We start from the raw sequence: 12,650 nt of genomic DNA on the forward strand, positions 1-12,650 counted from the left end.
TGTATTTTTACAGTCCAATGCTATTCAAAATGTTGCTAATTCACCTCTGAATTTTGGATTCTGGCAAGTGGGTGAAAGTGCTGAGAAAGCAAGAACTAAAAGGATTCTCAGCAGAAAATGGATGTCAACAAAGGTCTGGCCATGCCTTATTAATGAATTAATTTAAATAATCTGGCTTATATTAAAGTACTTGTTGGGTTTTTTCTTTAGCTAAGAAAATTGTGATGTGGTTTATTACAGAAGGACTGGGTCCCATGCTTATAATATGTGGGCCAGCACCAACAAGCATTTTAAAGATATTTCCAGAAGTAGCAGCTTTGAAAGTTGAATCCCTCGTGTATGGGCCACAACAGAATCTTCTCCCTTCATGCACATGTCTTTTTTTGTATTTTGGGCTGTTCCCTAAAAACACGTAATCCCTTTCACCTACATCTTCAAAGACAAAGAGTTAACTGGGACGATCTGCATCAAGAGTACAGCCAAGTGCTTGTGGGCAGCTGGAAACCGAGGCTTTCCCTTTCGGTGCAAGTCCTAAGCTATGGTTCCAGCTTCAGGAGTATATAAATATTCCAGAGTGATAGGGATGAAGGGACATGGGCAGGGATCCTCTTCCCAAGGCTATGAGGAAATTCAGTGGTATGACAAGTTTCTCCCTGCCTGCTAAAGGGGTCTGCAGCTTGAACTCATCTTCTGGCTACCTGGTTTGGAGTAGCTCTCACGTTTCATACGCGTGCTGGCTGCCTTTCTAGGTGAAAGTAAAATGGCTGTTGTGCATACAAATTTTTTGTATTTTTGTTCAGAATAAAATTCTGTGACTGTGAGATGATGATATAGATTTCTATAGATTGTTCTATGTAGATTTAGAATACAGCAGAAATGTATTTACTGGGTGTTTTTCCCTTTGAAAAAGATCTTTTTTTTTTTTTTGCCTGAGTTCATGAGGCAACTCTGTCAACATGGTGTGAGTTGCACCAAACTCATCACTGGGCAGTTTGCGTAATCACCTACTTCAAATAACGCTCACACAAATACCTGACTTTGGCTTCTTGTATTTCATGAACAAAAATACTGTGTAGAGAGAAGGATGTGGGGTCTCTAAATCTGCTTTGACTTCCTTCAGTGTGGAACTGTGTAACTCTATTGCCTTAATGGATTTTACTTTGTTCTGTTGCACCTCATTGACCTGAGACAGACCCGTTTTAGGTGGTGTTAGCCACCTGTCTTGGGAGGTGATACGTCCCCTTAGGAATAAAACTGCACCTGCTTTGTTCCTGCAACACTGAGAAATATACGTCTATGTGTGTATACACACACATGTGACATACGCCAGCCAGCAGGTTTGTATATGGAAGTAGTTCAAATCCACGTGAAGGTGCCTGCAGATGTACATGCTGGTTTTGCCAGAAAACTCAAAGATTTTGTGGCAGCAGGTGTCTTCATCTTCTGGAAGAAATAGGTGCATTGCTGGTTTATCTTGGAACAAATTGATTCCTGTAGTGCTAATAATTTTGAAAGACTTGTAGGAGATATTCAACTGATCTCTTATGATTAGTGCTCCTGTACTTACCTCAAAATCCCAAAGAACTGAAAAATCCATAGCTGTTGCTTGTTCAGCCCGGGGTACAGTTTTCCTTGGCATGCTTCCATATGGCATTCCCATCAGGACCTGGTGAACATTAACAACCGTGATGCATATACGATATAACACATTGTATAGTTTTTAGGAGTGTTTTTGCCTTTTGGTTTGCTTTTGGTTGGTCTCCCTTTTGGCTGATTTTAATATATATTTTATTTCTTAATACCAGAGCAGTACTTTAGATCATTTAGGATCTATTTCACCCAAATGACCAGAGGAGCTCCCTTTCCCTAGGAACTTCCATTACACACGAACTCTTTTGCCAAGGAACGGTGTCCCTCAATGAGTGGCTCCAGTTTAAATGTCCTTAGTTCAGCAAGAAGTTCTTTGCTTGAACTTCATGGGTCTGATGCAATAAAAGGATTAGCTTTATCTGTTTATGCAGGACTCCTCCTTTGAGAGAAGTCAGGAGCACTGGGTTGAGCTTGCAGTGTATTCTGAATTACACAGTCTTGGATTGAAAAATGTTCCCAAGGTAAGGTGAAGGGCAGTTATGTTTGGGGGAAAAAAAGAGTATGAAAATATGATGCAAAGAACACTTTTCACTGCATAGACTTTCTTGATGGCAAGATGATGACACAAAGCAGGTCTTGCAGTAAGTCCAGTAGCTATTGCAGTCCAGACAGAGAATGTCAAGGGCTATGAAGAGTTAATAATATATCTACAAGCAGACTCCAACTGATGCCCATACTAAAATAGCTTGTTAGCATTCATAGCCTAGAAAGACCCTAGCATATCATCTATCATTTATTTTTTAGAACTATCTAATTACTTTCAAAATCATTTATGATTAAATGTTTATTGCCCAGCTACTCTCCATATCGTAACAGCTCAGTAGGCAATGAGTAACAGTATGCATACTTTACAGACAAAGCTGTTTAGTCTACCATATGCAAAGTTCCTAACAAAATACATTTGTATTGTTCAGTGCTAATGGTTATGTCTCCTCATCCTGGAAGGAAACAGAGCTTTTACTTTCCATAGTGTGAACAACCACATTAAGGGGAACAAAGGCACAGTCCTCAGGAGAGACTCTATGCTGCATTTTTGTTCCATAAAAATCTGCATTGAACAGAACAGATGCCGCTGTCTGCAGATTGCACAGCCTTTATAGACTGCACTGAGTAATTTAGCCAGAGCTCTAATAGCTACATTAAAAAAATCTTGAATAAACGATCATATAAATTTGACTATGAGATCCTTTGCCTTCAGCATGAACAGCGAGAAATAGAAAAACTAAAAATAAAACTTTTCTTTGTGAATCATCTGAACTAGAAATACAGAAAAGGCTTATTTCCCAAACAAATGTTATTTGGCAAACTGCTCGGGAAATTGTTTCTTCCTTCCATGGCTGCTTCTGTGGGGCTCTGCTGTGGCTGTGTCCCTCAGAGGGCACGAAAGGGGTTCCTCAGCCTATGGAGGGGTCCTGGCACTGGCACCACCCTGGGTTTTCCACCCCTACTTTATCTTTGTGGCTGTGAAAGCTCATGCAACGGTATGTCTGTCAAAACTGGAGTCAACACACCCAGTGAGGACTGCATTGCAGCTGGTGTCCCTGGTCCTTGGTAAAGACGTAGGAATAACCAGTCCTGCTTCTTAATCTGAATTGTGATTTTTTGCAATGCAGAGAGGTGAAGGAAATGTTTGTGCAAGTTCCATACCATCACAGAGCTTTTTTTTTTAATCAATTTCTGTGCACAGTCTGTTTCTTATGTCTATTACAGACCTGAAGTTGCATCTTAGAGGATTACTAGATAGTATTATTCACTTTAGTAAAAATGTAAGATTAGCCTCAAGTTAGGTTTTTGAGCTCCTGTTTTAGCTGCTGGATGGGTAGAATCTTTGATAGCATTTTAGATCTCCTCATTTCAATCTGACCTTTAGTCCTGTGCCTTATAAGTTGTTCTTTGTAAATAATCATCCTCATACACTTCATTTTTCCAAAGCACTGCCTGTTATAAGACACTTTTGTGCTGTCAATCTCATGGTCACGTTAAGCAAACGGCAAAATATTACTGAAAGGAGACTTAAACACTTACCTCTGGAATTATAACCAGTCCAAATATTAACCCAAAAAGGACAAGATTTACTCCGTACATCCACCTCAGAAATATGAAGTAGGAAGCAACTGAGGAGCCAAAGTGACCTTGAAGCAGAAGACACTTAATGATTAGGAGTTTAGGAGAGTTAAATTATTCTCAGCAAGACCTAGATCCCCTTACCTCAGGTCTCCCCAGCATCTTTCCTAAGACCCTCCCAACAGCTCCCACTGCTGATGGAGAAGGCAAAGGCCAGAGCTTCCGAGGTGCGTGTTACTGCATTGGCACCAGCACCTGAGGTGAGCAGAGATTGGGGACCAGGGAGCTGGAGCATTGTTTGGATGAGGGCAAAGCTGTCTTGCAAAATGTCTCACTGCCACTGCACAGCAACTTCCACTTACTCTCCACTTCTTTTATCTTCATCTCCCAGGGTATGCACTGGGTTTTGAAATTGTCAAAGTCTCTCTTGAATTTCACCCATTTCTGAAAAAAAGACAACATTGCTGTGAGCAGAGAGGATTGACGAGGGAGGCTGTAATGCTTTTTCATGTCAGGGTTTGCTAGCACTGCTAAGCATGGGTGTAAATTCCAAAGCAAAAGCTCTAGTTTGGGTCTGATCTTTTGGACTATTTCAGAAACTACTTTCAATCAAAAAGACCTTCACCCCCACATGTTCCCATTAATTATCTGAATTTTAATCTTCCCAGGCTTTTGGAAATCTGCAGTTTTCCTATGAGTTTACCATATTACATAAGAGTGGAAAATTCAGACCTAGCTGTAGACTGAAAGACCTAACTTTATTTAAAACAAAATTTAATTTGATATAACACTGAGCTTGAATCCTTCCCTGTCAGACTAGCGGCTAAACTCCTATTGATTTCATCATATCAGGCCTGGCTCTGTTTTTCATTTCTCTATGTAATCTCCATGACAACATTCAACTTGGTTACCGACTTCAATTTTACAACACAGTCATCCTTGTTTTCTCATTAACAGGGAAGATGAAATTTTATGGGAGTCTGTGGGACAGTGCATGAGTCTGGCATGGCCTCTCTCCTCTCTAGGGTGCTTTGTCCCACAGTTCAAGGTTTTGGAGACTGCAACCAGAAAGCCATGTTTATTCTTGCTCCTGCAAACCCTCCCTTGCTTCTGAGAATGTTGCTATGAAATTCAGGTTGGGCAAAATTCCCCCTTTTCTTACTGTAATTGTCAGAGATTTGAAGCTGGCTAGTTATTTTTTTTTTTAATATGGCAAAGAAGTTTTAATCTGATTTCTTGGTGTCTCTTTTGCCAAATATGGGTTCATAAAGTCTACTGAAAATGTGCTGAATGCATAACTGGGTACCCAGGATTTTCCCTGACATCTTCGCAGCACTTACCTTTGCCATTATCATCTTATACGCATACAACTTTTTACCCTTCCCTTTTCCCAGAGCTCCTTCAAACTTCTCTACAAAAGCTTGTGCCTCCCTAATTAGAAAAGAAACAAGTGTGTTATTAAAACAGCAAAGGGGTCTTAAACTTTTCACCTCCCCCTGCACTGGTGGGAAAGCAGTGTGAATGCAGAAATTTGTGCCCTCCCTGTCCTGTGCTGTGCTTGGGGTGCCAGCTCCTATCTGCTGGTGGGGTACCATGCAGAGCTTGCACACTCACTTAGGGCTCATTAAGGGTTCCGCAAAGCACTTATGCTCATACGATGTAGATGTGCTCTAACTCTTTCTCCTTGTATTTCCCTGGTTGTAAATGAAAAGCCTGCCTTTTCCTTTCCCTCCAGAGCTCTCCCATCCCGGCATGCCCACTATAACTTCTCTCTCCTTGTGCACTGGTCAAGATGAAAATGACATTTCCTGGTGAAACAAGCTCCAAGAGGGTGCAAAGTTTCTCTCCATGAACAGCTCACTGGATGAATATCAATGTACAATTGACTTGACAAAGATAATCTCAGTGCCAGAGTACTGAATGTATACTGGTCAGGAATAAAATCAAGCTGCAGAACTGAAATTAGTTTTAAAATAGGTTTATAGAGAAAAGAACCTAGGTAGATGTTGTTAGAGTATGCTGAGTTTGTGAATAAGATTATGTTGTGTATTGATGTTGCTGATACAGCATGAGAAGAAATTTAAGGAGTCAGGAGTTCCTTTGCAATCTTAAGCCTGTGGTGAAGATGGGGTTCTACTTGGTAGAAATAGTTTGCCAGTTCAGTGCATAACCTTGGGAAAATTATCTGTGACTTTATTTGTAAACCTCAAGTGAGATTGCTAAGTCTCGAATGTATTGTTTTGCTCTCCTTGTGTTTGACGTTCCTCCTCTTTGCAACAGGGTTAATATTTTCTTGTCTCAGGGTTGAGTTTACATAGACAAAATAACTAACTAATGCACCGCACTGTGAGAGCCTTTCTGAAGACCCCTGCACAAGCAGTACAACAATTTTGTTTGAGTTCATTAGTGGGTGGTAATGATTGCCATGGTTCAAGGATAAGATGGAAAGATGGAGAAACAAGATCAGATGTGATCTTAAGCAGAATTTTAGCCATTTTCCTACACCAAAGAGAAAATATGTCAGAAATAATACTGCTTGGCTTTTTTTTTCTTTCTTTTCTTGCACAACTTTGAGGGTCATAAGACTTTATTTGTAATGAGCTTAGGCTTGTAGCATCCCTGTGAGAGCAAAAAGATGCTTTAATACAGTTTCCTCGCATAGATCTTTACCCAGTTTCTTAGAAATAATTGGCAGCGTTTAAGGTTCCTGATTTTAATGGAAAAAGGAGCAGGTCTTGGCCTTCAGAGTGTAAAGGAGAGAAGCACGTGGTGATTGTCGGCTTTCACAGCTTGGTCACTGCCACTCTCAGCCACCTCTCGGCAAACACAGAGGTGGGGCAACACCTCTCCTCATGGGGCTGCACATGCCTTGCAATGCTGTTTTGAAAGGTCTCCTTGTAGAAAGTGATTTCAGAGTTTTTTAACTAGTAGACCTGGAATTAGAATCATTGCTTCTACCTGGGAATGGTTTGTTATGAGCTGTTCCCTGTTGACCTGTGGTTTTTGATTTCCCTGGTCAGCCCTGCCCCACAGCCTCCCCATTGCCCTGTAATAAAGGGTCTCTGCAGCTGCCCAAGTTGTTTCCACTTCAGCGCAGGCTGGGGGGCAATATTATCTTTGCTCCATAAATCTTTGCAAATAATACAGTACTTTTTCCAAGCATCAGCATCTCAGAGAGTACGTGGCACATTGCCGCTCTGATTTCTGCTTGACAATGGCCATGAATAAGCAAACCAGGGCACAGAGTTTGCTTTAACAAGTAGCCTGACTGTAGCGAGTCATTTGGTTTTAAATACAAGGGTAGAATGACCTGTCTGCGGGTATCAGTTGAACAGATTTGCACCTTGTCTGTTCTTTGGTTACAGAGGCTGAAAATCAAATTCCACATTTTAACTCCGATCATTTAAACCCAGACAGGCTGGCCAGGTTCTTCCCATCACTTTTTCAGAGATTGGGATGTTAAGGTTAGCAGCAGCAAACATGCAGTTTCTAGGAAAGGTAAAGTCTATTAGACAGTCAGCAAAGACCCTGAGGGTGTTGTTCCTGGTGTGACAGGTACCTGAGCACAGAGAGCTTCTTCACCATCCTCCAGGGCTTGCTCCTCATGGTGGAAATCAGTTTTTTCTTTTGTTCCACCTGCTCCATCAGCATTGCAAGCTCCTCCTCTGACAGTGACTCTTCACCAGATGAGTCAGAAGAAGCAGAAGAAGTACTGGGAGAGACACCAAATAAAGGGCACAAAATAGAAAAGCTCACAGGGGTTAGGGGGAAGATCTTGTTTGGAGTAGGCATGGTGTCATTGATCCCTGGGATACCACTCTGATGTGGACACAGTGCCTCACTGTCCGCTGGCTTGGTGCAATGCCAACTCAGCCCCTTCATGTTCAAGGCAAGGCTGCTTCCAGCCAGGATAACGAAGAGGTGATTATGCCCCACCATAACTCGTCCAACATTGTGCTTTGGACCATGTTTCAGGTACAGAAGCATTGCCTAGGGGTACAGCTGGCTCTGGAGAAATATTTTTTTACACCTTCAGAAGAAAATAGAAAATAAAGGTTTTGGGAGAAGCAGAGAGTTGGGACAAGCAAGATTTGGAAGATGTAGAAACTTGAAAATATGAGAGATCCATTTTAACCTGAATGTTTCTTTAGACCAACCAAAAAATGTGCCCAGGTCTGAGCTGCTCAAACTGTCTTGTTTATGAGTGCTTCTCTATCCCTAGATGTAGGTGCTAGGACTTCACTACATGCATGGATCTGATGGTGTCTGAGAAACAATAACAACAGAAGACCTTGGAAACAATTTGACGACATTTTACATTACTGGTTTCCACAGTTGTATCTCTTCTGGGAGACCAGTAACTTATCTGCAATCTATAGGTTTTGCAGTTCTGGCCCCATGTCAATACTGCTGGCACTCTGATACTAGGTATCATATCGGGGATCATTTAATTACCTGTTTTTCCTGTCTTTCTTCTGTTTGTTCTCCCCCTCTTTTTCCTTCTTGTTTGTTTTCCTTTCTTTGTTTTCTGACTCCCTTTGATCTTTTGTAGGAGCCTTTTTGCCTCTCTGCCGGCTTCCTTCCTCTCCTGCCTTTTTTCCATCACCGTTTTTATTTTGGCAGTTTTTTCTCCTAGAAGTTCTGTTTTGTTGGCTACAACTGTCTTCCTCTTTGCTCTTATCTTCTTCTTTGTCTTTCTCTTGCTTTTCCTTTTCAAGTCTGCTTGCTCTGCCAGTTTCCCTGAGGGGCTGTTTCTTAGGTGCCTTGTCCTTTACTTCATCTTCTGCAAGTGATAAAAAAGAAGTACTTTGGGAAACACTTAGCTTTCCGTACTGTCAAAATAAAGATTCAACAGAAAAGCACAGGCAGCAAGGATGCCTGATGCAAACCTTAGAAAGGTAAATGAACAGATGCCTGTTAACCTTGGTGGGTTTTGCGTTATACCCCGTCCAAGAGCCGCGTCCAACTCTGGTTATGCAATTCCCATTTAAGTTAGTATGGCTAATTTTGGCACAGTGACAGATACATGACTATAAGAAAACTGGAAAATAGTTACAAATGCAAAAGCCTGTTCATCAGAGAGTACAAATACCTTTCTGACCTGTAAGCACAACAGAGCAATGGAAACAGAAATTGCAGTTGGTTATACGTTATGTAGTGTGCTTCTTGGTGCAATGTCCTTGAAAAATGTTTACTTTTCAAGGCTGGGGATGGGTGTCTTCTATTTATATATAGAAAAGGTACAGCTTAGGCAGCATCAGGTCTTGTTTCTCTGAGTTTTCTTTTCTATAGGAAGATCTATATCCAGAGAAGAAGAAAAAAACCCAGTCTCTGGTGCACTTTTCATTCTTATAGGCATTGCAAGCTAAAAAAATTGTTTGTCCAGAAGTCAGAAGTCTTTCCAATTTGAAGGATTGAAATGGAGAGGGATTTCATTGCAGAATATTATGCAAAGGGGAAAAAAAAACATTCAAAACTCTGTAAGACCTTCCATGCCTTCTACCAGCATAACCATTAAAGAAATTCAATAGTAATTTTCCCAGAGTTTTTTGGCTCCTCTTTTTCCAAAAGTTCTGGGTGATGAAAATAAAACGTTCAAAAAACCAAACAAACAAACAACAAATAATTTGTAGTTTTGGCATTATTTTTTTTTTTTTGTAGGGCTGGAGAAATTGTTATGGAAGAAGGAAATTGTGCTGGAATGAAATCCAAAGAGAAAAATGAGCAACCTAAAAGGTGAGGAAAGTAGAAGCAAAAAGAATTTGAGTATTTGCATTTTTGGTTTTTTTGAAAAGCTAAAAATTGATAATAAGCAAATAATTTGTAAGTGGCAAAAAAACTAGCAGGCGGTGGTTGTCACTGGGACTGAGAAGACGCTGAATTCAGTTAGTGACCTAGGTCAAAGGACCACTCATCCTCCTTAATACTATGGTAATTTTGTGCAGCCAGCTATCCTAGCTTTCATTTGCAATGTATCAAATATTAGGTGAAATGCGGAGCATACATTTGTTACTTTTATCTTATTTCCTTCTTTGCCTATATGGGAAAGGTGGATATGATTGAAAAAATAAATCCTAGTAATTTGTTAATTGCTTTCTCTGATTTTATGGATTGTATAGAGATGGTTGTGAACCAGTTTTGCAGTAGTGTCTACGTATCACGTATCCAGTGCTGTTATGATCTTATCTTTTATCTCTCTCTCTTTATTTAGTGTTATAATCCCACCTCTTAGCTATTTCTATTTATTAACTATACATGCAGAGTTAAAGTTGTTTTTAATCCTACTGTTCTCTCTTAATGATTTTCCTAAGAGCTGACAGTCTACTTTCAATCCATTTTCATTTTATCTTCATGTGGCCATGATTAAGCAAGATACCAGTGTGCTATGGTCTAATGAAGCTTTTCAGGGAGGGCAAGCAGGACCTCGGTGTAGTGCAAAGCAGTCCCAGCCCTGCATAGGGTTGTGCTTTACTGCGATGTGTGGTTTACTAGGGCTGATTACGAAGGGATATGGGCTCCGACAGCCTTCTACTCTAGGAGCATGGATGAAAGGGGACAGACTGCTTAAGAATGTTGTCCTGTAAAACTATTACTATTATTAGTCTAACGTCAAGGGAAAATTCTGCTTGCTTACAAGTAGCACATGAAACGATTCCTGTCACAGAGCAAGTCACAAGCCAGAGAGGAAAAGAAAAAGAAATCACTTCTTGTATTTCAAACAAGACCGCATTTTTAAATCTCTACATTACCTTCACTCTCTGTGTCACTTTCGACTTGTCCATCAATCTCTATTCCAGCTGCAAGACAAAGAACAAAGAGTAATTGTATTTGTTGCTGGGATTTACATACACAATACTTTACATAATACTTTACACAGTTTGTCCTTAAGTGCCAGCTGAACTTGGCAGAATGTCCCTTATTGATTATACATTATATTATTTTCCTACACTGGTGCTCTTAATATTTACTTTAGTTTGGCAAACTTAAAGAGTTTCCTGCATGAGCAAACAGAAATTGCACAGCCTTTGAGAGAGACAAAATGGTATGTTTAGAAAGTCCTGGGGTATTCTGTCAAGTATTTGGCAGCATCCAAACTGAAATGATCTCATAGTGATACAAACCATCTTCCATGATGACCTGTAAAGCACATTTCTTTTTCTTCCCCATGACAGCCTGCTGTCTTTTGCACAGACGCTGTAGTTGCTATGCTGCGCACGTATGCCCAAATCAAATATGGGTTACTCTCTCTTCCAGTGCCCATATGCTTGTCTCCTTTACATTGCAGACAGATGGGTGAATCCAGCTGCTGGTGACCTCCTGCTTGCAAGCCATGCAGGCAGGGAGGGGTGGGAGAGGCCAGGAAGACCTGGTCTGTGCCTCAGCCCACCCAAACACTTTTCCTTCTTCTCCCTTCTCTCTGTGAAAAAAGCACCTGTTGGCATTACATTGCATTTCATTATTTAAACATGAAGGAAAGCCCTTTGGTGGATACTTGGTGGTATCGTATGAAGCACAGACACAAGTCACGTCTGGTTCTGACATAAGCATGTGGCTGGAGGCTTTGAAAGGATCAATTTTCTTAATGCCATATTCTTTACTGACCTGTGTCAATCTGTGTAACTCTGTTAGTCATTTTCCTGCTCCTTATTAAACCTCTCATTGCAATGCTCCTTGGGGCGTGGCTGTGGGTCACCTTTTGTCCTCTCTGTGTGTCCTTTGTAGGTGACTCATCAGCTAATAGATGCAGCAAGGAGTCAGGAGTCAGAACACCAAGATCTCTCTTTCCTTCGCTGCTCTATTCTGTGCGACCTTTGCATACTCATTGCACTTGCTGGTAAAATAGGATAGATTTTCCTTCTAGTTGCACTGAGGCTTAATTAATTAATGCGAGACCCTCATTCAGAAGGTCCTTCCTTTAGTACCGCAAAGTATTGTATTGCATGCTGCAGCTTGCAGTCTTTCAATGGGCCAAGTATAGGTTTGTATGAGCAATCTCCAGCGTAAAACCTGCAGCATCCGCGCCAGCTGTAGCTTTCTCAGGGAACGGGTGCACCCCCAGTGCAGTGTTTCTCCTGCAAGTGCGCAGATTGTGCAGGAACATTTTCCCAAGAGGAAAGCTTATCCTCATGCTGTCCATGAAGTCTGCTGTGGACCCCCAGCTTATGCGGGTGTCTCTTAGGGGACCTGGTGTGGTGACAGTACACAAAGATTTTTTTTCCTAAGTATTGGCATTGAGGTGTTAATTTGCACCCTTAAGTGAGGAATGTGGTGGAGATCAACTTGAGGCTGCCCTCACCAGCAACTCTTGCTGGTGGGCATAACCAGGAGATAACTCCTGCTCTGGGCTGGGGGCAGCACCCAAGGAGGCACCAGCCTGGACGGGAGGCTCTCTGGTTCTTTTTGCTCACTGAGTTTTGGTCCAAAGGCACCTTTCAAGTATTTTAAATCCAATCCCATGGATTGTTTGATCTGCCTTTGACTTTAGCTCAGTTTCCCTCAGCTAAATACATTATGTATGGCATAAGCCCATACATCATTAACAGCTCTAACCCTACAAGTTCATTACACAGGGCATTTCTACTGTGTCTTCCCCACACCAGTGGGTCTGACTAGGGCTGAACACAGCGATAGCAGTTTTGAAGGTCTTCCCAGTAAACAAGTTTCACCTATAGCCCTATATGTTGATGTGTTACCTTTAAAAGTTGGTTTGAATGTGATTGCTAGGCTATTGCTTCAACAGTGCTCCGGGCAAAACCGAGCAATTCACAGTTGCTTGAGGCTACTGGACCAGATTTTCTGCAGACTACTTTAGTTGCCTCAAACCTCAGCCCTAAGCATCTCTTTCCCAAACAGATGATCTAGGGACTTCATTTGCCTAGTTACATGAAAGCCAGGTTTCTGAAGAATTGGGTGGTAAAAGGGACGTGGATGCCCAT

At 41.4% G+C, this 12,650-nt stretch overlaps 1 protein-coding gene across 1 annotated transcript in view; it reads right to left on the reverse strand.

The window, feature by feature from the left end:
* TMC2 (transmembrane channel like 2) overlaps positions 1–10,881 on the reverse strand; it is a 32,733-nt gene extending 21,852 nt beyond the window's left edge. Inside the window, exons 1-8 of the mRNA XM_054059797.1 lie at positions 10,836–10,881; positions 10,464–10,511; positions 8,170–8,497; positions 7,274–7,426; positions 5,055–5,145; positions 4,077–4,158; positions 3,676–3,782; positions 1,568–1,666 (exon numbers count right to left, since the gene is read on the reverse strand). Of these exons, the coding sequence (XP_053915772.1) occupies positions 1,568–1,666; positions 3,676–3,782; positions 4,077–4,158; positions 5,055–5,145; positions 7,274–7,426; positions 8,170–8,497; positions 10,464–10,511; positions 10,836–10,881 (954 nt within the window). The remainder of the gene's footprint in view (positions 1–1,567; positions 1,667–3,675; positions 3,783–4,076; positions 4,159–5,054; positions 5,146–7,273; positions 7,427–8,169; positions 8,498–10,463; positions 10,512–10,835) is intronic.
* Between the last annotated feature and the right edge of the window lie 1,769 nt (positions 10,882–12,650).

This window comes from Cuculus canorus, chromosome 2 (assembly GCF_017976375.1).
Source record: "Cuculus canorus isolate bCucCan1 chromosome 2, bCucCan1.pri, whole genome shotgun sequence".
Taxonomy (NCBI): Eukaryota; Metazoa; Chordata; class Aves; order Cuculiformes; family Cuculidae; genus Cuculus; species Cuculus canorus.